At 40.8% G+C, this 26,488-nt stretch overlaps 1 protein-coding gene across 7 annotated transcripts in view; it reads right to left on the bottom strand.

Annotated features, from left to right (window-relative positions):
• Positions 1–429: 429 nt before the first annotated feature.
• The window catches only part of wu:fj29h11 (uncharacterized), a 50,286-nt gene continuing 24,227 nt past the window's right edge, over positions 430–26,488 (bottom strand). For all 7 annotated transcript variants that reach the window (XM_053639074.1, XM_053639081.1, XM_053639079.1 and 4 more), the window contains 29 exons: positions 26,177–26,399; positions 24,558–24,705; positions 23,908–24,085; positions 22,306–22,483; positions 21,902–22,028; positions 21,689–21,808; positions 20,950–21,097; positions 20,018–20,130; positions 18,999–19,152; positions 18,460–18,708; positions 18,157–18,345; positions 17,386–17,564; positions 16,314–16,500; positions 15,385–15,524; positions 13,144–13,328; positions 10,221–10,480; positions 9,874–10,087; positions 9,529–9,706; positions 9,295–9,418; positions 9,116–9,196; positions 8,820–9,002; positions 8,447–8,715; positions 8,115–8,260; positions 7,922–8,006; positions 5,734–5,842; positions 4,382–4,516; positions 2,924–3,169; positions 1,495–1,672; positions 430–1,408 (listed from right to left, as the gene is read on the bottom strand). In XM_053639074.1, coding sequence (XP_053495049.1) covers positions 835–1,408; positions 1,495–1,672; positions 2,924–3,169; positions 4,382–4,516; positions 5,734–5,842; positions 7,922–8,006; positions 8,115–8,260; positions 8,447–8,715; positions 8,820–9,002; positions 9,116–9,196; positions 9,295–9,418; positions 9,529–9,706; positions 9,874–10,087; positions 10,221–10,480; positions 13,144–13,328; positions 15,385–15,524; positions 16,314–16,500; positions 17,386–17,564; positions 18,157–18,345; positions 18,460–18,708; positions 18,999–19,152; positions 20,018–20,130; positions 20,950–21,097; positions 21,689–21,808; positions 21,902–22,028; positions 22,306–22,483; positions 23,908–24,085; positions 24,558–24,705; positions 26,177–26,399 — 5,300 coding nt within the window. In that variant the 3' untranslated portion in view covers positions 430–834. The remainder of the gene's footprint in view (positions 1,409–1,494; positions 1,673–2,923; positions 3,170–4,381; positions 4,517–5,733; positions 5,843–7,921; positions 8,007–8,114; positions 8,261–8,446; positions 8,716–8,819; positions 9,003–9,115; positions 9,197–9,294; positions 9,419–9,528; positions 9,707–9,873; positions 10,088–10,220; positions 10,481–13,143; positions 13,329–15,384; positions 15,525–16,313; positions 16,501–17,385; positions 17,565–18,156; positions 18,346–18,459; positions 18,709–18,998; positions 19,153–20,017; positions 20,131–20,949; positions 21,098–21,688; positions 21,809–21,901; positions 22,029–22,305; positions 22,484–23,907; positions 24,086–24,557; positions 24,706–26,176; positions 26,400–26,488) is intronic.

Here is a 26,488-nt window from a genome sequence, read left to right as displayed (position 1 = left end):
GGTTGGACTGGAAGAGCCAGAGTGTCCTGCACCTCAACCCCACTGAACACCTTTAGGATGAATTGGAACACTGACTGCAACCCAGACCTCCTCATCCAACATCAGTGCCTGACCTCACTAATGCTCTTGTTTATACATGAGCAAATCCCCACAGCCACGCTAAAAAATCTAGTGGAAAGCCTTCCCAGAAGAGTGGAGCTTATTATAACAGTAAAGGGGGAATAACTCTGCTAAGGGATGCTCAAAAAACAACATATGGGAGTGATTGGTCAGCTGTCCACAAACGTTTGTCATCTATTATATTTTCCTTATTTCATGCCCTTCATTCATTCATTCTAACTGTGGATCTGGAGCTTGTCCCAGGAACACTGCACATGAGGTACAAACACACACATAATGGGCACAAAAGAAACCACACACACAAAAAAACAACGTTCCAATATGGTGTAAAATTTAATTAAGACACTCACAACAGTCAGTACAGTCTGGCTTTATAATGATTAATGGATAACGATTAATGAATAATGAATGAATGTATAATTTCTGGTTTAATATTTCTAAATAAAGAACAAATTGACATACATTAACTAACAACCTGAAAAATAAAACGTGTGTATTAATTTATCATTTTAAATTATAAAACATATAAAGGACTAGATTTCCAAGAACACAAGACAGAGAGGTATAAAATAGCTAAAAGATCTTATAGTCATTTTAAAACTACGTAAATTGTGGACCAACGTGACATTAAAGTGCATAAAAAGTCACTAGTGCAAAATAAAACGACACTTTTACAATAAAACTGATCAAAAGGTGTGAATAAATAATTTCACTCTACACAAATAAAAACAACTCCAGTGCTTTGGAATGCAGATGCTGGGCAAGGTTCTTGATCCGACAGAGACGGGTAAGTTGTGAATCTCCGGCGCCGTACACTCTGTATATGTGATACTTTTCCTTCTCTTTCAGTGCAAAGTTGAGCTCGTTGGCTGACAGGTGAATAAAGTGCTTCTCCTGCTTGACTGTTGTCTTGACTTCCACAAACACCTCTTGCGTGGTGTTACAGCCACTTGGGAAGATCAGTTTGAAATCGTACGGCTGGCCGCTCTCACCGTTGGCGTTGGACCAGGTGATCTCTCGTGGTCCTTCTCCGCTTTCTCGCCAGCGGTTGAGAAACGAGTAGACCAGCTGCTCTCCCCATCTCCCGATATCATCGTTGTCCTCATAACCGTTTAATACCAGCAGGGAGTTGGGCAAACTGAAGTCTAGGGCGAGGTCCTCCAGCACTGCTTCTGCGACTGTCGGTTTGGTCCATACTGCGTTCTCCAGCGGTATGGGTGGACGGTGAATAACGCTTCCCTGGAACTGGCTTGCAATGACTTCTGGAGGCTGGACTGGCTTATGAACCCTAAATGTAGAAGAATAGAATTGCAGAAATGGCTTTATGTAGAGAACAGATCTGACATTAAGCAAGTCAGAAGCAAAACAACATACTGTTCTGAACCCGGTGTGGGTTGTTGTTGTTCTCCTGCTGTAGATGCAGTGCTGTTGCTCTCTAGCTTGTCTACGCCGGCCTCAGCTTGCTCGCCAGGAGCCACACTGGACCCAACATGGGCTTCATTAGGAGCATCAACACCATGGACCACCAGCACAGCAGCTTTGGGAGTTTGTTCTGTGTAATGAAAAAAAACAAACAAACATATTGACTAGAAAGCCCTTTTCGAGATCAAGAATAAACCTACATTTACCCTGGGTGTGCACGACATTATTTTGGTTTCGATAAGAAATGGTAGTAGTTAGTGTGGAAATTGGTTGCTTGATTTACATGTTACAATTTAGGAAACTCACCAAAGGCACCAACAATTACTATTACTTCCTTCCAAGCTTTATTTGTCTTGGAGGTCATGACAGGACATGATTGAACCACAATTATAGGTTTTTCTTCCGTTTCTGCAAGTCAAACAGTAAATGGGAACTGACTGCAGGTAGGAACTAGGGCTGTGCCATATCGCATCATCCATGATATACCAGTACAATTCCTCCCCACGATAAGAATTTGTCATCCCGCGATATTGAAGAGATAGTTAATGAGGAGTTTACTGCAACGTGGGCTTCTCACACGTAGAACGAGAACAAGCGTGGCAGAAGGCAGAGCTCCAACCCTAGACAAGGAGGAAGAATTATTCCCCAAAAGAGGAGTTTCCCCTGTAATACGGAAGTGGTTCAGATACATCGTTTTCTTTTGTTGTTCCTGGGGTTGGATTATAAATCCTGCGACTAGTGGTGTTTGCATTTTCACTGGAATTGTAAATTGTGAATAAAATTCTATTCTATATTCTATATTTTAAGCCTGCTTAATTGGTAGAATTTAGTATTCGACGATGGTCAAAAAGATGAAGTTGATGACCTTTTTTGGATCAACGTTTGTGTTTGCACGGCTCGCAAAACTGTATGCTGATGAGACGTGCGGAAAAAAAGATAGTGTTGAATGTTTCATATCATCATTTATATCGTTACTGGGAAAAAAACAAAAAAAAACGAATCAAATATCATGATATAGTTTTAAGTCTATATCGCCCATCCCTAGTAGGTAACTAAAGTTGTGAGTGGGGGACTGAGAAAACGTCGGACCACACACGCCATAGGTTTGGTTCGAAGAATCATTTGAACCAATTGTTTGGATTTGTTGCTTTACCACATCATAGCTACTTCGCATAGAATTGAAAAAAATCTCAAGTAAATCGCATCTCATCATGTACATAGAATGTACATAGATGGATGGCTATCACGGTGTCACTTAAACGTAGTGTAACAAAGGGTTGCTACACATAACTCAACATCTCAGTGATGAAGATCGGTTACTCCATCATCACTGGAAATCATTCTGCTCTTGATCTTGTCATCTGCTAACACAAGCACTAACCTTCTGCGTGTGGGAAGCTACCACTTGACCTGGGTCCCTGAATTCCCTGAATACTTGGAGCGCCTGGCTCTCGGTGTTGCTTGAGTTCTGTTGTATTTTCCTGAGCATTTGTACTGGAAGAGCTCCTTTCAGCTCCAGAGCCCCAATGAGCAGAAGATGCAGGAGAAACAGGAGGAGCTGAAGAGGTTAGAGGTGCTGGAGGAGGCCACATCTTCATTACTGCCTCCACTGCCTGGCTTGGTTTTCCTGCGTACACACAAGTGGACAGGTGAGGAACATACAGTCCTTGTTTCAAAAATTAAAACAAAGGCAACCTGAGTGAACACAAAATGCAGTTTTTAAATGATAATGCATCAATAAAGGTCACTGTTCATGACTCCACTATCAGAAAGACGCTGGGCAAAAATGGCCTCCATGGAAGAGTGGCGAAGTGAAAACCACTGCTAACCTAAAAGAACATTAAGCATCGTCTGAATTTTGCCAAAACACACCTTGATGATCCTCAAACCTTTTGGGAGAATGTTCTGTGGATTGATGAGTTGAAAGTGGAACTGTTTGGAAGACAGTATCCCAAACACAGAATCCCACAAAAAGATCATCATGGTGGTGGCAGTGTGATGGTGTGGGGATGCTTTGCTGCTTCAGGGCCTGGGCAACTTAACAACAATAATTAATGGAAACGTGAATCCTGCTCTCTACCAGAAAATCCTAAAGGAGAATGTCCGGCCTTCAGTCCGTAAGTTGAAACTCGAGTGCAACTGGATTATGCAGCAAGACAACGATCCAAAGCACAGGAGTAAATCCTAGTCCTAGAAGTAAATGAAACTCTGATCTCCAGTTATCAGAAGCGTTTGGTTACAGTTAGTGCTCCCAAGGGTGGTACAAGCAGATTTTAAGTTTAAGGGGGTAATTAGTTTTTCACATGGGTGATAGGTGTTAAATAACTTTTCACTTCTTCAATAAAAATAAAAAAATAAATAAATAAAAACCGTATTGTGTGTTTACTCAGGTTGCCTTTGTTTTATGTTGTATGTCATGTGAAGATCTAAAAGTATTTAGTATGAGATAAACACAAAAACATGGATATTGTCAGGATGACAATAAAGTGTGACTTGAAAAATGCAGTTTGAATGAATAGTATCTTCAGTATCAAGCCATTTAAAATGTACTTCTACGGCATTTAGCAGATGCCCTCTTATAAAGCGCACTGAAGTGTGCCTATCCTGAAGCTAGTACAAACGTTCTAAGCATACCATAAGGCTAAAACCCTGTTACATGGAAGTTAACCTGACAGGCAGTACCACTAATATAACAGTATAAGTTGTGGGTTTTATGGAATTGGAACTTATCCCTATTGGATTTCTGTATTTAAAGCACAGCAACAGCCTGTTTCCCTCAGCCTGTCACATGGTCTAGCTGCTAGACTCTAGCAGCTAGCGACAGAGTCTCTGCATGCACCTGTGCTTCTGCTTCCTGTTTTGTTGATCGATGCTTTGGGAGGCCAGCAGTGCAGCTTATCCTCCTCATCCTCCTCTGTGTTCATCTCCATGTCTTGTGCACTCAGAGTTCCTGATGAGCTGATGGGAAAAAGCTCTAACAACAAAATGAAACAAAAATCACTAAGCAGCAGTATTCTGTGTTAAAGTGAAAATGAGCTTATCAAAAGATTATTATTATTATTATTATTATTATTATTATTATTATTATTATTATATTATAACTCTGTCCTTCACTTAAACATGGTTAGCGTAATGGAATATCTATCTATCTATATATATATATATCTATATATATATATATATATATATATATATAGATAGATAGATAGATAGATAGATAGATAGATAGATATAGAGATCTATACACACATACATACACATTACCGGTCAAAAGTTTGGAAGGTATATGATTAAATGTTTGAAATCGGTGCTGTAGACAAATATATAATTGTGCCAACATATTCATTTCTTTCATTAGAAAACTAACATTTTATTTACAAAAAATATTTGTTTAAACGGATGACTTGGAGCGAAATATTACCGAGAGGCAGCCAGTAAGTGTCCAGCGTAGGTGGGAGCTCCTTTAATACTGTTTAAAAAGCATCTCGGGGAGATTCCTCAAGAAATCGGTTGAGAAAATGCCAAGAATACATTTCTGGAAATTCTAGGCAAAAAGCGTGTCTACTTTGAAGATGCTAAAATACTAAATTATTTTGATTTATTTTGGATTTTATATCACAGCATAATTCCCATGGTTCCATTTGTGTTCCTCCAGAGTCTTAAGATTTTATTATTATTCTAAAATGTGGGGGGGGGGGGGGGGGGGGGGGGATAAAAATAAAGAATGAGTGTGTCTAAACTTTTGACTGGTAGTGTATCTATATCTATCTATCTATCTATCTATATATATATATATATATATGTGTGTGTGTATGCATGCATGTGATGGCTATTGATTCCTGTCTGGAGGAAAGGATGAGCGAGGGATGATTCCCTCCTTCCTCTGCACTCCCGCAGCCCTGGTAACAGCTGCTCTTTCATGTCAGTGAGCACTGCACCGAACAAATCCCTATTAGCATATGAGCACGCCACACAGCCTGTGCGTCCATGTGTGCGCCACACACGAATAGAAGACGAAGGAAAATAACAGAGTACTGGAAACAGAACGGCGCTGAGATTAAAGCAGCGGTGCATATCAGAGCTGCAAATGTGCCGCATGCGAGACTTCAAAAGCACATAAAACATCAGCGGAGCATGTGATCCTGCTTCACTACCCTACAGCTGATATTCACATCCAGGCCTGGAACTTACTCTTGGGTTCAGGTGTCTCCAGCGGTGCCGGAACCTCCCATCGCTCTTCATCCCGAGGAAGCTCCTGAATGTCTTTACTATCCAGTAATTTTTTCAAAGAATCCGTATCCTAGGTGAAAACAAAACGGGATTACAATCGTTTTCCAGGTCGAAAGTTTTTTTCCAAACTCGAATGCGAAAATAAATCTGATATATTAGACTGCCAGATCGCTGCTGTGAACAAGGAGGCGGCAATAAGCATGTCATGCTATGATTCACGCTCAGTCACATTAAGTTATCTCCTCCAGACATTTCCTTCTCTGGCCTCCTGATGCGATAATTAGAACGTCTTTAGGCGTGTTCGATTAGCGCATCAGTTCCAGTTGCCAGGTGACTATGACGCATCCCCCAGAGATATGACCCACTACTGCAGAGCCTCTCTGGAGCCACAGCTGCTATGAATCACCTGTGTACTGAGGAGCCAGACATCCAGTTAAGGAAAAACATTCCTTCGGGTCTGGGAAATCAGAGGCTCGCCATTATGGGGCAAAAATCACCTTCTAGGTTTGCTACCTACTCGAGTTAACCAGAAACCAGGTTTTGGTGATAGTTAGTCTGATTATATTCGAGTGGCTGTGTGTACAGATGAGCTCATAAGTTTACATACGCCTTGTTAATCATTAAAAAAGATTTTTTATAAAAAGGGATGATAAAAATTGCATGTAGTTTTTTATTTAGTACTGCCCTGAATACGCGATTTCACATACCAGACGTTGACGTCAAATTCTGAACAGGATGATTGTGTGTAAATTGTTATTATTTTGTTTAAAGTTTTCATTTAGTACAACCTTCAGAAGCTACATAAGATAGTTACATGTTTCCCAGAAGACAAAATAATAACAATTTACACCGATCAGCCTGTTGAAAAGTTTACACCCCCCACCACCCGCCCCCACTATTGGAAAGGGGTACAATATGGAGAAGATGCTGGAAAAGTAAAGAATGTGCAGGACTTAGAGGATTTTTCTGAAGAACAGTGGGGCGGTTTAACTTCTCAGGACAAACGAGGTACTCATGAAGAACTCTCACAAAACATAAAAACAGTCGTTGATCATCCAGGTGACGACACACAGGATTAATAATCAAGCGTAATGTAAACTGTTAAACTGGTTCATTTGTGTAAATTCAGTTATTATCGTGTAGACTATATGTAAACATCTGTTATGTGAAACAGCTCATTCAGGGCAGGACTAAATAAAAAACTAAATGCAGTTTTTATGATCTCTATTATTATTATTATTATTATTATTATAATTATTTAAATAAATATGACTTCAACTGTAACTGTGATGGTGCCTGAAGTACAGTATAAGGTCTAGTTGTACTAACAAAGATGAAGAAGCTAAGGAAGAGCCAGGACTGTTGAACATCAATAACATCTCAATTCTAACAGGAAATTCACACAAAGTAAACAAAAGTGAAAAAGTCTGACATTTTTCATCTGTACAGCATTTTGTGTGCAGGTCTGGGAAAACCTGTGGGATGTCACTCTGGCATTAAAAGACCAAAAAAAAAATACAGTTTGGGCAAAGAAAAGGAATAACACTTTAACAAATGAAGTACTTCAAAACAACATGGAAATACATTCATTTACTTTGTAACCCTGTCTACGCTATCTTGCAGCAAAGATCATGTTGGGCAAGGAGCCAGTTTAATAAACACAGCAGTCAGTGTGCCTAAAGATACCTTAAACCTTGTTAGCTAAGTGAGATTATCTCAAACGGAGAACGTCACACTATGATCGAGGTATTGAACAGCTTGAAATGTGTCGTAGGTAAAATGAGATAAACCTGTAATCAGATACAGTCTGCTAAAATGTCCGTGATGCTCCTTTAAATACAATTTCCACCATTTTTACTTTTGGGGATAATCAGGCTTTAAAATGTTAGAACTTTACATCTGGTTAGAAAGAGAAATATAAAAGCTCTAGATTCAAACTGCTATATAGTAGAAAATACCAAAATCTTTACAATGTAAGGGGTTTTCACATGCTACACATTTCCCCAATGAAAATACAGTACAGATTTTATAAATGTACTCGGTACTGTATGGATTTAAGAAAGATTTCATCAGTTATTCCTTGTTGAATTGAAATTTTGGAATGATTTCAGCAAAGAGTCCTACATGGGAGTGTGGTGAAAGTGCTTACATTGATGCGGATAACAAGTTCCTCGAGAAAGTGTTTCAGTTCCTCCACGAAGCTCTTCTCAGTGGTGAACAGTTTCACCAGCTCTCTGCAATCAGAGCAGCACAATAACACCTTAACCACAAACCCGAGTTCCGGTCTCGTTAAAGACAGTGTGTTACGTGGCCTTGTATAATCAGGGCACTAGACAAAATACCTGCAGATGGCCATTTTGGATGACAGATGGTCCTTCTGAACGTACAACTCTTTCCGGTCTTTCAGAAGACAGATGATGTCCTCGCTCTCTACAATGGGGATCTCATCTGGCCTTTCCAGACGGTAATAAATGTACAGCTTTCCCACCTGTGTAAAAAAAAAAAAAAAAAACAACAACAAAAAAAAAAACAATCCTCTCTTTAGGCTCTCTTCAGTCCTCCACTAAAAGGGCATGATGCAATAGCCAGCAATGACTCAGCAGGCACTGCAGCCAAGCCAGGAATGGCAAATATTGAATCTAGGAGGTTATGGACAAGAAGGGCACATGCTTACCTGACCGAAGCTCAGTGACTTGATCTCCTGGGCAATTCCACTCTCTTTCAGGTCTTCGTAGATTTCTCCGAGCTCATCGTGGTGGTAGATGAACCTCTGGATGTACGGGATGAGGTCACGCACCAGGTTCTGCATAGCTGGACACGGCCTGTAGTTCTCCGTCTGGGGTTCAGTGGTGACACACTGGGAGAGTTTCTTCACACCACAGATCTCCAGGAACAGCTCTCGGTCTCTCTCATTGAAGGCCAGCTTCTCCTCGTGTTGCTTGCCTTTGAGAAATACAATTCGTTCCCAGTATTTATTATACTTTCGGATCGATATAAAAATGACATACCGCACCTTTAAACAAATATTCGCTACGTCAGTGGACTACCTTTTGGTTTCGCTTGTCTGTTGGCTGCTTTCTTCTGAGGCGAGGGCAGGTTGAGTAGGCAAACTTCTGTGTAAGATTTGAAGATCTTCTCCAGGCTTGGGTTGTCTGCTATCATAGGTTTCCGGGCCAGTGTGACCCAACCCTGTTTCTTGGTAGGAAACACCTTCATACAAGACACCATATCTGCCAGAAATGATACCAAGCAAGCAGTCATCTCGAATTGCTTTAAGCTTAAGTGGACACAGCATTAAACATCTCAAATGAAATGGAATAAAATATCATTAGCATGCTCGAACCTTTCAGCGTTTTGCAGTAGTGCTGGTTCAATTCGATACCTTGCTCTTGCTCCGTGTGCGTAGGTTTTTTACATTTTTCGGCTTTTGTTAAAAAGAACCAAAGACAAAACATCAGCATTCTGTAAAGCCGTAGTCACTCTGATACGGTTTTAGTGTGATTGCGACATAAAAACACCCACCCAGTCTGGCAAAAAAGATGGAGATATCCTGAAGAACCTCTCCTGTGGGTGTCGATGATTCACATACAACCTCCAAAAGGTCCACATACTGCTTCATGGATGGACACGGCTCCACATTCAAAGACTATAAAAAACAAGACACGAAGAGCTTTCACTCAAAATGCGAATAAACAAGACGCGACAGTTTCAGTTCTTTCACACAGCAACTGCACAAATCTAAAACTAAACGCCCACCTTAAACAGTTCTTGCATTTCCGGCAATTTGCTATAAAATGGAGCCAGTACTTTAGGTTCCTGGACCCCGCTGTCTGGCTTGCGGATCAGCTCCTTATATCTGACAAACATTTCTGTTGGATCTCGCCAGCACACGTCCTTGAGATGGTAGAAGCGTCCTGAGGACCACTCGTCCTTCCTGAAGACGTATACAAGAGAACTAGTTAGAACGTTAGCTTTTGGAGGCTAGCTTACACTTCTTTTATCCATTGTATCACTTCTAAAATCATTACATTTGTTTGTTTTTTTTTTTATCCCAGAAGAAAGAAAGTGTGCTTCCTGATAGTATAGTTCTTGCTCTCTGACCTTTCATACTCTATGAAGACAGCGGGTGAGTGCTGGAAGAGCTCTCGAAGCTGTGCGAAGGAGCACTCTGCTTGCAAGTAGCGGTACACAGAGTGGATGTGCTGCACGGTGGTGGTGAAATCGGCTCCTTCGACCTCGTTACCATCAGACTCCTTCGTACACCAGCGCTTCAGGTAGTTGACCATCTCATCCACCTGAACAGTGTGTTTCATCCCTGTACACATACCACAGTTAGAACAGTCCTCATTAATCTTCCAATTGGAAAAAGACAAACCTCTAGGAAATACTCTCATATCCGGTCCATTTTCTTACTCGGACAGCGGAAGGATGTGTCGACACTTGCTTACCTACAGCTCTGGAGAATTCGCTGGGATCCAGATTGACGTAATAGACGTGGGAGCCCAAGAGACTGTGCACTTTCTCAGAAGAGAGATACACCTTGTTTGGAATCAAATACTCTATGATGCCTCTCCCGTCCTGTGTGGGCTTGCAGGCAGGCACCCATGCCAACTGGGTGAGGTGGTAGTAAAACGAGGACTTGACATCTCTTAGGGTGCCGCCCTGGCTGTCCAGCACTTGAGCACTGAGGTACTGAGCATACTTCTCTCTGAAAACACAGAAAACATGCATGTATGTCTTTTAAAGCCTTTCTTGGTTTTTGATTGGTTAGTGGCGTCAGCTCTTTGTAACAGCCAAGGTCAGGCTGGTCCATTATGTTTTCAGACCAAAGAAAGTCTTCAGGACAGAGTGCTTTATGGTTTCTCAGTCACATTTAAAGCTGCATTTTGTTTCTGTCTTATTAACTTCAACAGAGTGATGGACTGGCGTTCCTTCAGGGGTGAATTCTCCAACATTGTGCCCAGTGTCCCAGGGATAAGCTCTGGACCAACCATGACCCTGACCAGGATAAAAGCAGTTACTCAAAATGAATGAATAATTTACTTTAAGAGGAAAAGAAATAGTTTATAGCTGTAAGTGATAAGCATGTTTGCCTCGCACATCCGGGGTTTAGGGTTCGCATCCCACCTCTGTTTCCTCCCCCAGTACAAAGACATGCGTTGTAGGCTGATTGGCATTTCCAAATTGTCCATAGTGTCTGAATGTGTATGAAATTGTGCCCTGCGACAGGTTGGCATCCTGTCCACGGTTTCCCCGTTGCCGTGGGATAGGCTCCAGGCTCCCCCTATGACCCTGAATGGATAGATGGACATTTAATCCACCCATCCATCCATATTCTGTACCGCCTATCCTACACAAGATCACACGGGAGCATGGAGCCTATCCCAGGGGACTCGGGGCACAAGGCAGAGGACACCCTGGATGGGATAGCAACCCATCACAGAGCACAATCGCAAACACAGTCACACTATGGACAATTTATGGATGCCAATCAGCCTAAATTACTGTTATAACAGGAATAAAACAATTCAGGATGTACGGTTATTGGCAAATAATCAACTTCATGGTGGTAACCGTAACTCACCACAACATCCCAGGGCTGATTTACTGTTACCACACGCCCTGTTGTGCTGTATTTTTTTTATGTAGCCATTCAAGCAACCTAGTATATGATGCAACACAGGATATAGGGCACAAGAGAGAACTTTTCCTTTCCAGTATCTGCTTGATGAGATATTTGATGAAGATTTGTGGGGTATAAGAAAACATTTCTCTGTTTCGTCCTGCTCGGATGGCTTGATGACTCATATCCTGCAGCACAGAGAGGCCAAGAGGTGATGCGCGAGCTGGCACAACGAGACAGTGAATCCCAGACCTGTTGTTGTGCCTGGTCATTACCCTTAATGACTAGCAGCACTGACAATTCTACAAAGGCAGTTATGAAGAGTTGGAGCAGTTCATGAAACCTAAATGGGTTGAAACCGTCGTAAAAGAACGTTCCAGCATTTCTCAACCCAATCTCTATCTACCACATATGTAGCACGCAAGCAGTGACCACAGAGAAGGATTTCTAAACGAAGCATAGAGAATCTATTTATTTGAAACGCTCTCATAATGGAAGCCTGTTAAAGGGGAATCAACACATGCGTATGTGAACCATGCATTCTGAAGTCAAAGGTCTTTGTACATGAAGCTTTAAATCTGTATCGTGTATCCATTCAGAAACAGGACTACTTTTTCAGAGGGATGAATTTGTGGATGTGTTAAAAATACAGTGAGCAGAATGTCTGTCTAATCCTAAGACATTTAAGTGCAACGGTTGTAATTTTTCCATTGATGTCTTATAGTAGAAGGGCACAGAGGCTTAGTGGTTAGCACGTTTGCCTCACACCTGTGGGGTAAGGGGTTCAAATCCCGCCTCCGCCCTGTGTGCACGGAGCTTGCCTGTGCTTTGGGGGTTTCCTCTGGGTACTCCCCCAGTCCAAAGGCACGCATTATAAGCTGATTTTGCCCTGCAATGGGTTGGCACCTTGTACAGGGTGTCTCCCACCTTGTACCCCAAGCTCCCTCGGATAGTCTCTGTGTAGGATAAGCAGTTTGAAAAAATGGATGGATGGATGTTTTATAGTCATATACTTTGAAAGTTTATTGATGGAATTCAACAACTGCCCTTAGATTCCCAATGCAAGACAAAAGAATCAGCAAAGGCAATGGTCATCACATTATACATTAGGATTTAAAACAACAACAACAAAAAAAAAAACAGTGTACTATTCCTTTAAAACGATACTCTGTTCTTACACCAGCAGTATGTTGTGGCATGTGAATCTGAATCTTCCCAACCTTTCTCTCCAAGGATCATCACTCTGAATACTGTATGAACTCCAGTTCTATCACAGTTAGCCCTGGCCAGATTTGGCTTATGCAACAATAAACCTAAAAACAAGGATGCATTAAATAAATTGCACAAATCCAGCGAGCTTCACACCCTGACCCAGACAAGGAGCTCTAGTATTTGCATTTTAACTAAGCTTATGTGATCAAAAGGGATAATACAGTGACAATGACCCCATTAACATCCAGCCACCTGCATTTCAGCATGTTTCCACACTGAATACAGGCCATCAGATTTTAGGAACATAGACTAGAGAGGGTTGGAAAGGAAAAAGATATGAGACTGAAATAACAGACTGACCACAAGACGAATGGCTAGACGAAAGGCTTTGCTTCACAGTCAGCTGCAGCTTGACAGACAGGTCTTTTATAGAGGAAGCGTGATGAGAATCTTATGTGAGGAAGAGCAGTGTGTAATCCTACACTATGAAGATGTTCATGAGATTGTGTGTGCGTGCGTGTGTGTATATGACATACCCCGTGTCCCAGTTGTTCTCCAGCAGGGTGATCAGAGCTCGTCTTTGCTGCAGTTGGATATTATGGGGAAGCTGATCTGCCGTTATGAGTGAGTAAAGCTCTTCACACTGCTGATCCTCTACGACATACAGTCTATCTGCAGTTTTGGGCCACAGCTCTGCCTCCGCTGCCCATGGGCTCGATGCCTTGACAAATGACAGAGGATGGAAGGAGGTAAAAATAAAGATAATTTTAAAAAAAATTTAGCAAAATTATTAGAGAATAGTGCAACAAATTGGTTTAATAAAAACTTACAGAAATTTCTCGATTAATGTCCTTACAAACACAGATACACCAAAACAATGTATTAAAAAAACAACAATAAATAATAAAAAATATAATGTAAATGAAAAAATTAAACAAAAATGAAACATAACTCAAGAGAACTTCATCTACATAAACAGAAATAAAATCAGAGAATGTAACTGTAACAGCAAAATATACAGTTTGCAAAAAATAAAAGAATAAAAATAATAATCCTGGTTGTTTTGGTGGTATAATTCTTACAGTATGACTTTTGTACATGTTATCCAAGTAGTATAGGCTGTACCAAATTGTACCATATATATATATATATATATATATATATATATATACACACACACACACACACACACACACAAACATATATTATATACACAACATATATTATCTAGAATATATTGACATTTCAATGGGTTAAATTTTTGTATTTTTTTTGTACATCTGCTTTTTGGATTATTCTTTATTAAAGATCATATTTTTGCACGTTTATTTTTATACGTTTATACATTTTTTTATTTGCTGTTATGAGACAGCACCTTGAACCTAAATGTACTTTCACATTTACCCACTATTGCGACTCAAAAGGGACCTTCGGAATAAAATTTCTCTATTAATACAGCGTGTCCCAATACAGGGTGTCTTCATACATAGGGGAAATGAACACTTTTTATGCTGGTAAACATAGTCCCCTGTGTACGGAGACTTTTGGGACACTCTGTATATTAGTTTTCATTATTAGGGCTCCAGATGCAGTTAAATAAAGCAGTATGGGAATGTGACTGGAAAGAAAGTCCATAAGGCAACGACAAAAGAATTTAAGGTGTTAAAGAAGCCTTCATTCCAGTTACAGCACTGAATGGGTTCCTCACTGCAAGCAGCGATTTCACACTGACTTGCATGCAGAAGAGAATCTCACTTAAAGCTCTTTTCAAAGCAGCGTAGCAAATTGCAGAAATGTAGGTCAGACGCACGAGCGCTGCAAATCCAGCATGTCTCTGAATACTATAATTTCTGCTGGCATTTCACCTCTCCCAGTGTCATCCCTGCTAAACACACATTACTACAGCAAATGAGAACAACTCATTTGGGTTTCAGAAACACCGGGACAATCACTTGTTTAACACATGCCGAGGGAGTAATGAATGGATTACATCCGTGCTTATTGATAGGTGTAGTTAATGCCTTGTTTGATCACCAAAAGGTCTGGCAATGCTCTATGGGTAACTAATCACTGCTCTGCGATTACTTAGATCTGTGCTGTAGGCTGACATAAAGCAGTTTACCTTCATGAATACATGACCGTAAAATTGTCCACGCTATACAGTACCATGCATGATTTTATGTGGGAAAATCTAAGTCTGGAAATGAAAACCCTTCCATTTTAAAATAAAGAAAACTGCACTCCATATATAAATTTTAAAAAAATGGTAAATTGCTGTGGTACAAGAGGAATAAAACACTTTGGAAAATAATCAACTTTGTGTTCATTACACCACTCCGCCATTGATTATTTTCCTATAACGACAAACCTCATTGTTTTTTTTAATGTAAGATATGGCTGCATTTACAGAAAATTTGACGACTTGGCTGCATAATGAATGAATGAACATAATGACCTAGCAATAGCTGCTCTGTAGTTCTTAATACTCTGAGCTCTGGGGTTTAAGCAAACTACCTACAACCATACAATAATGATTTCAATCAACGAGATCAAAAGGATGAATTATTACATAGGAATAATAGCAGAGCTCTCAGGGATAAGATTTGAGGTCAAGCTTTATTATAAAGGTGGAAGCTGCCACCCTGTGACAGTCATGTGGCTACATCTTTGGATTGCTGGACTACTTCATCTGGCTGCCTCAGAACGTTCAACAACATGCTGGGGCCTGGGACACAGGGAATAACGCCCTGGCATGCTAAACAGGTTGGACCTCTTACCAGCTCTGTGTCTCTTAGGGTGCGTCTCTCTTTCCTAAAAATGAGAAGATCCCTCACTCCGAGGTCAGTTAAGAAATCCCTCCATCCTGATAGATCTCCATCACGTAGGTAGCATGAATCCAGCAGCACCCAGTCCACACCTGAGACGGAGGGGTAGAGAGGAAGATGGAATGGGAACGAGAAAAACAAAAGAGGACAGCAAGATGTAGTCAGGTCCAAGCTTTTACACATCCATCCAACATCCATGCTCTCCCATTCCTAATGAACTATTTTTCATAAACTGTTCTTATAGTTCATGACCTCAGGATCATACGGTTCTATCTGCCATAGTCTGGAACAGTTTCACTGTGAGAGTACGTTCAGAAAATGAAAACCGGACTTAAATGCATATATGATTATAATGTTGCCTTAATGGACACAAAAATGTCTCTCCTTACTGAGTAATACTGTAAAGATCTCATTCTTTTAGACGGAGAGAGATTGAGCCTAATAAGAAACAGCCAGAAAAAAAACCCAGAACAGTAAGGTTCTATCTGCATTTGGCTCGTGTCCAAAAAGCCACTGTTTTAATTTGCTTCAGAAATTTGATCATGTAGCTTTTTAATAGTGTATGGGTCTTGTGCTGTGAATATACTATAGATTACAGTACCTAGCTGAAATTTCTGACAAATTATTTTAGAATATGGTCATCTTTCTCTTTTAAACATATTTTTATCTTTTTTTTTTTTTTGCAAGTGTGATGGACCCACAGTGGGGGAAAAAAAAAAAGCTTCGTCCACAGTAATACACACATGGCGATGGGTGAACCATGACTCACAGATGGTCAGGGATATAGTGCCAAACAGTTTCATCAAGTATAGTGCCATATGTACGAGTAGGAGTATTACTGTTTGGCATACAAACACAGGCTGACAGGCTGTGGTATTTACCAGGCAGTTTGTTGGGTAGGTCGATGTTCCCGTAATCTTCAGAGAACTGCACTTTGCTCTGTCCGGGGCAGAGGAAACCCTTGTTGGTGAGTACGGGGATAGCTTCCCTTAGCACTCTGTAGTCTTGCTCCTGCGAATGCTCTTTGATAAACACCAGGTAGCTGACAGTGATGTCCTTCGACTTTTCCTGTGGATGGAAACCATTGTGAATATTAATACTACTACTACTACTAATAATAATAATAATAATAACGTCAATGTTAATTGAGCTTAATGTATGTTCTGCTTCACATTCACATTTTCATATCTTCATTCTTAATATCAGTATTTGATTGGAAGTAGAGATGAATAATTATTAACATTTTCAACGTTCATTATAAAAGCATATACTATAGCACTGTTGGATATTTCATTCTGATTGGTCAGAAGGTGGTGAATTCTTTTCTGTAACCGTTTCAAGGCAAATTTTATATTAATGAGCTTTTTTGGAAGGAGTCTCCAGTGTCAGTACTTGTAACAGTCAGAAGTTCGTTTAAGTTTTCCGACACAGGCTTTGCGGAGTCTCGGTAACATGACAAGCGTCATTTTTTTGTCACGCTATTTGAAAGTAAAAAGAAAGAGAGAAGCTGGTGAGAGAATGACTGTTTATAGCTGCTATTAATATAAGTGGACTTATTTCTCAGACTTTACACAATATTCAATAGATTTATAAATGGATTAAAACTTCGATGCGTCTCTTCTTGTCACCTCGGGGAGTGTTTCCCTGCCACCATCGCGTTTGCATTGCTCATTAAGGATAAACTTAAATTCAAATTTTATATCTGGATTTCTGTAGAGTTGCTCTGTGGCACTGTGCATCACAAAAAAAAACCCACATCAGGACGTGCAGTTAGTGGAAAATAATCAAAAACATTATTTTCCTAGAACCGCACACCCTGTTGTGGTTTATTCCTTACCTAAACGTTGGAACAACCATTACGTCCTAAAATCCAAGACATCGCTCTCTTTCGCAACACAAACAAATCAGACCATCGCATGATGCTTTGTATAAGTGTGTAGGATGTGTTCTGACCTTCCAAGCAGCATTCTTCAGTATGGGGTAGATGTGCTTCTGCAGCACCACTTTGGGCTCCAGCTCATGAACCTGCAGCCTACAGAGCAGCTCGCGCACCTGAGAGTTACCCAACTTATCCAGACACGCCAGCAGCCGCGGCTCCACGATGCTCAGGTCCTTGTACAGAGCATCCAGGCCTGTGATAATAGAGATGAAACAGTGTTGCATGAGGGGGTGCGGTTTTCACTGCACATGAGCGCCTATGACCCACTTCCAGTGACGCTGGCCTGATCTTAAACACAAGCGTTAATATTTAATTCATCTGGTCTTTGCTTTTAGCCACAGCCTGACCTGCCACCTTTCTTCTTTATAAACCTCTCTTGCTTTTTCCGGAGAATACACCATCTTTCAGGACTTACTGTATTTGACAGCCAATACACATACAGTTAACAATGTCATCTCATAGAGAAGTAGAACGGTATGAGCACCAATGTCATGCTTGCGTTCACTGCTCTAGTGTCCATGATTACTCATTTAATTCATTCAGGATCTGTTTATTCACTACATTTACACAAATGTGTTTAAAATTCTGATCAAGTAGAAAATTCAGATAAAGTCCAGACTAATGGTAGCATGTAAATAAAGTTGAGCTGAAAGACAGGTGCTTAAAATGAGTCTGATTACAGAAACAGCAGTGAAGCCAGCAAGGAAACAAAGCAGCATGTAATTATTTTAATTGCTATTGACTGTGCAGGTTAGAATGGGATGGTGAGCTTATTTTGGTCGTACCTTTGTGAGTCTCCTCACTGAGAGGAAAGAAAACACCCTCTGTGCTGAGAGCCACCACACGGCCATCTGCCAGAGGGATCATGGGAACATCTCGGAGGGCCTGAAGGAGGTTATCCACCTCGTTGTATTCGGATTCCAGAGCACGGAAATTACACGCCAGCAGCTTGGCCAGCTTTTTCAGACTGGCATCTGGAGGAACAATACTCAGAACTCAAGCAAAAAAAAAAGAAACTCTCTTTATGTGTGCATTTAAATTCGAAACATACAACAGAGTTGGCGCTCAGCCCCTGTGAGCTGTTATACCTGAGTGAATATCACCCTCTTGTGCGAGACTCTTGGCCATTGCACAGATGACGGTGGTGATGTTAGGAGCCTTCAGCCGCTGGACACCCAGAGCAGTGAGAAGAGAAGATGACAGTGATGACTGCAGTGCAGGGTGAAGGTATGACAGGTTCAGGTGCCTACACAGCTCCTCTCCTCCGATCACGTCCTGGAACAGCGGGTCCTGGCACACAGCCACCTGTGAAGGTAGCTTGAATTCCACTCTACCCTCTGCAACACCAGAGATTTTTTTTTAGAAATAAAATTTTTTAGAAAATAAAAAAAAATTTTAAAAAGCAAACTTTTATTTAATCTATTTTCAGTCATGCAGGCCATTTTGAATTAAAATCTATCTAGTAGTGAACTTCTGTGTGTGATTCACATCTATGACACCTATTCAGGTCACCTGGTGCGAAACTGCAAGGATTTTCAATCCTGCCCTCTGTTCTCAAATGCTTAAAGCGTACAAACATGAAGACTCAGACAGTGCTCGAGTGAAAGTGCATGCAGTGCAGACTCACTGCTGTCCATCTTGGCTGGAAGGCAGGGTTTCCCCTTCAGCAGCTGGATGATCTGTTTGGCCACAGGGTTGAAAAAGTCCAGGATTTCACTAGGCTGGGGGATATACTGCAAGAATTGGCAGAGTCCCTGCAGCCCATTAAACTCGGGGTGACTCTGTAACGTTTTTGAAAACAGTTGTGCATTAATCATATAAATCTAAGGAAACATTTGCAAGTCATATGCAAATTTCAAATGACATGTGACATATATAATAATGTTAATGAGTCTTTATTGGTCACAGTACAGTGAAATTCTTTTCTTCGCATACCCCAGATTGCTAGGAAGTTGGGGTCAGAGCGCAGGGTCAGCCATGATACAGTGCCCCTGGAGCAGAGAGGGTTAAGGGCCTTGCTCAAGGGCCCAACAGTGGCAGCTTGGCAGTACTGGTGCTTGAACCCCCGACCTTCTGAACAGTAACCCAGAGCCTTAACCGCTAAGCCACCACTCGTGTTTTTAATGATATAAAGATTGGGTGACAAATTAAAAGAAAAACAAAATAAAACATGTTCGTAAGGTGTTGAGCCACCGTTAACTAACAGAACAGCTTCAGTGTGCCTTGGCAAGGTCTCTTAATTAGTGTTTTGAAGACGATGGTGGAGAGCGCGGTCTAAAATATGACTTTAACACCTCAAATGGACTGAAATATGATGACTGTGAAGGCCATAGCATTTGATTTACATCCTTGATAAACGACTCAGTGAGCCCTTGTGTCATGTGGATGGTGACAATGTCACTGCTATCAAGATAGATATGTTTCATAGGATAAGGGTGATCAGTCAGTAAGAAGAACTCATTGATTTGCAGTGACCCTTCACTCTAAGGGGACAAGTGGATGCAAACCATGCCGACTAAATATATGCCCCCTACAGGCATAACAGAACCACCAGTTTATCCTTTAATTTGTCAGCCGTCTATATATATAGTATGGTATGGTATATATTACAGTCCATAGTCTCATTCTATGCCACTCTGTGCTTACACTGAAAACATCCATGGCTTGCAGGAAGAGTTGGGGGATTTCAGACCGGAGCCACTGATTCCAGGAACTGTCTCTATCAACATCCTCTCTAGAAGAAGGAATGTCAAAATCTCCTGCAAAGACCCCGGGAAAAGAAGCACAGCTTTACATAGTTTCTCATATAACACATTGACACGATTGATGTTTTTTCTCATTTACATTCCTGTCTGTATACGAATGGTGCATTACTGCCATCCAATTGGTGAGAAATAAACTTATAAAAATAATCAATACACTGTAAGTAAACCCATAATTCTTTAGGATGCAACTGTATTTAACACGTGCCACACCACTTTAGTCTTATTCAGATTGTATTTGTTTTTGTTACTCACATTTTCAGGCCACAAAAATAGACTATGAATTTTCCCAGTAGAGGAAAGTGCAAAATGTCAACATTCTCCACCAATTTTCTCCCTAATTTTGGTTTTCGCCGATTCCCACCAATCACCTTGCTCTCCCCTAATCATACAGCAGCTAACAACCAGGGAGGGTGAAGACCATCACATGCTTCCTCATCTTTTTGAACTGCTGCATCACAGGGCAGTGTAACACACTATCTGCCCTCTTCTGCATACATGAGCTCACAGATACCCAAGACTGGCTAGTGTCACCCTGACTGACAGGTCAATTTTGCCACCCAGAGAGCATGGCCAATTTTGCTGTCTTGGACACTTGACCACGGACGGCTGTGGCATCATCGGGATTCGAACTCACGGTCTCTAGACTATAGGGTGAACACTTATCTGCTGTACCACTTGGGAGAACAATGGCACCATTTCTCCAAATGTTGATCCAAAATACCAAGTAGCCTTATTTCAGCTTCACTGTTTCAACACTACATAAAAAAGCAGTCGATATAATCTGAGTGAAGGAATATGGGAGCGAAGTCAGACCTTGGACGATGAAGCGGAAGCCGAAGCTTCGCAGGGGCAGGAAGGCGAAGACGGGCTGCTGCCGAGGCTGAACCTTCATGTCACCCTCAGAGCCATTACTGAGCTGGAAGGCAAGAGCTAGCTCTGTAGATTCCACATCCACCTTAATCTACACACACACACACACACACACACACACACACACAGAAAGATTATTCAACCTGCAATGAAAAGGCAGATTGAAACAACACTGTGTAGTTAGGGAGCAAAGCAATCAGTGAAGAGTGCTCAAGACTGCACAGTTATAATGAAGGAGAAATTGTTCCTCCCCACCAACCAATTTCCTTGTGAAAATGAGTATAGAAATAGGATTACAGAGAGAATCATCTGGAAATAGACGTCCAGAAACACATCACCAGGCTGCGAACATTCAAAAAAAAAGGTCTCAAGACAAAGGAAATGAATTCAGCTCCCCATGTTAGTAAGACCATATTGCTATTTTAATGAGATGGAAATAAGATGTCCATCAGGTGCAAGCTGTACAACACTTACAAGACATACACAGCCCCAGACCACTGGAACATTTTCAAAAACCTGAATAAAACCCTGTCAAGAAAAGTTGGAAAATAGGCCTAGTCTCTCAGAAGGAGTACAGGCACACTCTCATTATAAATAGGGGGAAAAAACAGCATTAGTAAGTGAATACTGTCTGTCTGTGTGTGTGTGTGTGTGTGTGTGTGTGTGTGAGTGTGTCCCTCACCATCTTAGGACAGAGTACTTTCTTGATGACCAGCCAGCGCTCCACACCACCCGTGTGCTCCACCTCCAGCATGTTGTTACTCAGATCTCGTCTCGTCATGGACACCACTCTCTTCTCAGCCTGTCTCGCAATCCAAACACACAACATGAGCCTTCCTCGTTTAGATCTGATTTTTATTCTGCGCAGCGGCGACAATGACAAAGCCGTGCTCACCTCACTGTAGATAGAGATGGAGCGGAGACGGTGGAGGAAGAGCAGGAGAGATGGGTGCACGTCGTGGAAAAGGTTTTTGGTCTGGTAGCTCTCTGATCGAAGAGGCAGGAAGATCTTTGTGGTCCAGCTTTATGGGAAGAGCAAGGGATGGGATAAGTTCAGGATGTCAAAATTAACTTGGACATGTCTACTTAGATTTATTCTACATCAAGAACAGAGGATACGCCTTCGCTACTGTGATTGACAGGCACAGAGGCCACAAAAAACTATTTGCCTGTGTTATTGTGTTAAATACTACATGTAAGTATTTAGCTGTGTGCAGTGTGTAGCATATACTAAGCATAAAATAAGTATGAACATTTAGTCAGAGTACACACTGCAATATCTTGAGTTTAAATAGAAACCTTTTCTCAGCTATCTCCTTGGCAACAGAGGGCACGGGCCTCTCCTCCTCCACCCAGTGAGGCAGGATGTATCCCATGGGGCCGCTGGCCTTGTCAAATTTGATATGGAAGTCGTTGGAGTGGATCTCAGGACAGTCTGTGACTTTAAAAACCGATTTAAAGCCAATGCCTTTCTGCCCTGTATGGAAAAAAAAAAAATTGTTTTACAATGAAAAAGTATTAAACTGAAAAAGAGGGACAATGAGGTATTTTTAGGCATCTTAAAGACAATGTGAGATTGAAAACATGGCAATGGAAAGCACATTTTTCTTTCTTTCACAGGTTTCTTAGTATAAACCCCATAAAATACACATTCATTGTGCAGTTAGTTTGATTTTTCTTATTCTTACAAGTACAGTGTGGCCCAAAAGTCTCCATTAAAAGGGTTGAAATGAACACTCCCAAAATTGTCCATACTTAGTTTATATGATATATTTTATTCAGATAGCCTTTAAGAATGCCACTGAAAAAAAAAGAAGAAGAAAACACTGTAATCATTCTCAAGGCTGGATGGGGAAGCTTTCACAATGTTGCGATGGACTTTCACAGGAAATATTACAAACACATCACACACGACACTGTCGCCGAACTGGGAGCCAGAGCCGTGTTCGCTAAGAAATGGCAATCATGTAGAGGATGTTTTGTAAATAAAGTTACATTTTGCTAAAAGGTGTTAAATTCATACTTCTAAAAGTATGGAGATTTTTGGGACACCCTGTACAAAAACATGCAGAACATGTCTAAGCCATGGCCTCTGCACAAGCGTGTCATGTGGCTGGGAAAGTCATAATCCCCCCCTGCCCCGGCAGTGCTTTTCTATGATTTCTAGAAGTGATTTATTCTTGGGGAAAAGAATGAAGCTTGACGTGAATTGTTGATTATTTAAAGCTGAAGAATCTAACCTTTTTTTGCTCGTTAAAAATGAACAAAAATGTTTGTTAATCTTTGAGAATAAATATCGTCATGGCTTTTCAGAGGTGGTGAAAACTCCAAGAACTGAAGGTTAATTTTTGAATCTGAAAGGATTGCCGCGATGGCTTTTTTTTCTGTTGAACAAATAAGACATTTTAGTGGCTCAATAGGTAGCTAGCTAACATGAGTGCACTTGTTCACTTGATTCAGCTAGGTATTGGATTTCCTGTGTTGTTTTGTTGTTGTTGCTGTTTTTTGCTATGGTCAATATGGTAAATTGCACTTACTTTCTGCTAGCTATAATAGAGAGCAACTCACCTCTACTCCAAGAAACCCGTATCCTCCACCACCTCTGTTGTCAAGAATTAGAGCTAATATACAACCTACACGAATACCTCAAAACATCAGATTCATCCGAGCAGAGGAGCAGTGCCAAAGCACAACCCACGTATGTATAAATAAATAAATAAATAAATAAATAAATAAATAAATAAATAAATCAGCAAGCAACTTGCAGTTTCGTGTTTCAAACAGAGATGGCGATAGAGAGGCAAAGGTTCAGTACTGCAGCTTTAAGCATCTATGACATTTGAATGACGATTAATTAAGCGCCTATACTTTGAGCTGGCATGGAACTGGCACGTTGCTTACCTATGTATCCACAAGTATGTCTTCCCTTAGTGCTCTTCCCCACGTCACAGATAGCTCGCATGTTCTTCTCCTCGAAGCCGCACTCGTTGTTTAAAATGGTGATGCAGTCTTTCTGCACTACGAAGGCCAAAGCGGGATCCTCCTTTCTATCTAGTGCGTAGCTGTTATCGTCAGCATTCTGTGCACAGATAAAGCACAGTGATTTCACAGCACACCATTTATTAGGTGCCTTAAACTATAATAAAAATTTAAAAAAAAACATAAGATGATACACAGCTTAATAACTATCAGAATAAAACAAGACCAGAAAACTAAATATATAAAAATACAAATAATAAAAAAACTTACTCTGGCTCTTACACCTCTACTCTGCGCACTTTGCTTTTCTAGAACTCAATTAAAAGATCTTGCATAGTAGCACTACTTGTATTGTTCTCGGCATGATATAACGCTTTGCTTATATTTCCTCATTTGTAAGTCGCTTTGGATGAAAGCTAAATGAATAAATGTAAATGTAAACGTAAGCCCGATGACGTATTTACACTGTGTTATCAAGAGAATACGAGAAGACATTCTAGTATGCGCTCATCTCAACATGAATTACACTCTTGCACTTCCCAGCAGGAAGCGTGATGTTCTAGCAGTCAAACCTGAATGAGCTCCAGAACAAAGTGTGTGTCTTTGCTGTAGAGTTCAGTGGAGAGGCGTTCAAGACTGCGGCCGAGCCTCGCCTGTTGCTTCTTCATCAGGTTCTGACCTGCTTCATTCAGCTCCACTCCCACACCAAACTCATTTTTCCTAAACGGAACACAGGACAATCAGAGGCAGGTTTGAAGGAGTTTCAGCAGAAAGAAGGTGGAATATTATAAATATTTCCTTAAATGAATATCATCTGTCTGCTGTGTGTAACAGCTTTGAAGAAGAATATTCAAAACACAGATAGCAAGAGACAGGATCTTTAGTTAATGGAAACTAAAACAACATTTTAAAAAAAAATAGTAACTGAAATAAAGTAAAATGCAGATTAATGAACATTTATGGGAAATTTCTGTGGAAAATGACTAGTGGGAAAAGTGTGTGTGCTGTGGGAATCCTTTAAATTAGCACACTGTACAATGCAGGCACAGATACACTGCAAACATGATGTCTTGTATAAAGGAAAAGTTGTTAAATAGTTTTCTTTGTGAGGTTATCAGATAACAAATAGAAGAAAAGACATACACTATATGGCCAAAGGTTTGTGGACACCTGACCATTGCACTATATGTGGGTCTTCCTTCAAACTACTGAAAGCACAATTGTATAGGATGTCTTTGTGTGCTGTAGCATTACACCTTCCCTTCACTGGAACTAAGAGATCCAAACCTGTTCCAGCAGGACAATGTCCCTATGCACAAAGCGAGCTCCATGAAAACCTGGTTTGCCAAGCTTAGAGCTCGAGTGGCCTCAACCACACTGAACACATTTGGGATGCACTGGAACACTGACTGCTCACCAGGCTTCCTCTCCGAACATCAGCGCCTGACCTCACTAATGCTCTTGTGGCTGAATGATCACACATCCCCACAGCCACGCTTCAAAATCTAGTGGAAAGCCTTCCCAGAAGAGCGGAGGTTATTAACAATAAAGGGGGAATAAATCTGGAATGAGATGTTCAACAAGCAGATATGGGTGTGATGGTCAGGTGTCCAAAACCTTTGGCCATATGGCGCACTGTATTAATTTCAAACTTGAAAATGTCTTATTCTATTGACACACATTTTGGCTTCTTTCAAGAAATAAACATGTGACATAAGCAAAATGTTCTGTCAAAAGAATAAAGTTTGAAATATTATTTCAAACTTTATAGTTTATTGTAATAAACTGTAACAAACTTCAGTAGTTTATTGTAATCTATTGTAATCTGTAATCGCCAACACTAGCTAAAACAGGCTATATTCAAGATATTTTCATTTTTTTGTGCAGTTTTAATCCATCGGTATAATTAACATTATTAAAACTAAACGTTAAACAAAAATATATTAACACTAAATTGAAAAAAAAATAGATCAGTTGTTCAGATTGAAATTGTTAACTGAGATGTAAATAAATTTAAACCAGTTTCCTTAATGTATTTGTACAAATGTTGACATACAATTACGCACATATACTTATAGACCTGACTGTATATAGATATAGCCTGAATAACTGAACTCATGCTTGGATTTCGATTAACGTTTGCAGGGGAAGCTAAAAATCAAATTCATTAAAAGACTGGAAGTGGGTGAACCTGATGTCCTCGACGATGGCCCTCTGCTGGCTGAGCTGCTCACTAACAGGGTCGTCCGCGTCCGACTGTGCTTCAGGAGGCTCTTCTACACCTTCGGCCTCCTCATCCTCCTCTCTGCTGTCAACGCTGCTGTTTACCTCCTCGTTCTTCTCTGATGCCAGCTCAAAGAGATCTTCATCATCTGCGTCATCCTCGGCATCGTCCCTGGTGCTGCCATTAATATCTGCGTGTACAGAGAGCAAACGTTACAGCACTACTCTACTCTACTGAAGTGGAGAGTAAAAAATACTCTGAAGCACTTGGAGCAAAGCT

The sequence above is a fragment of the Ictalurus furcatus genome, chromosome 13, assembly GCF_023375685.1.
Source record: "Ictalurus furcatus strain D&B chromosome 13, Billie_1.0, whole genome shotgun sequence".
In the NCBI taxonomy this organism is placed as follows: Eukaryota; Metazoa; Chordata; class Actinopteri; order Siluriformes; family Ictaluridae; genus Ictalurus; species Ictalurus furcatus.
Note: the sequence above shows the minus strand (reverse complement) of the source record. Positions and strands in the feature narration are given on the sequence as shown.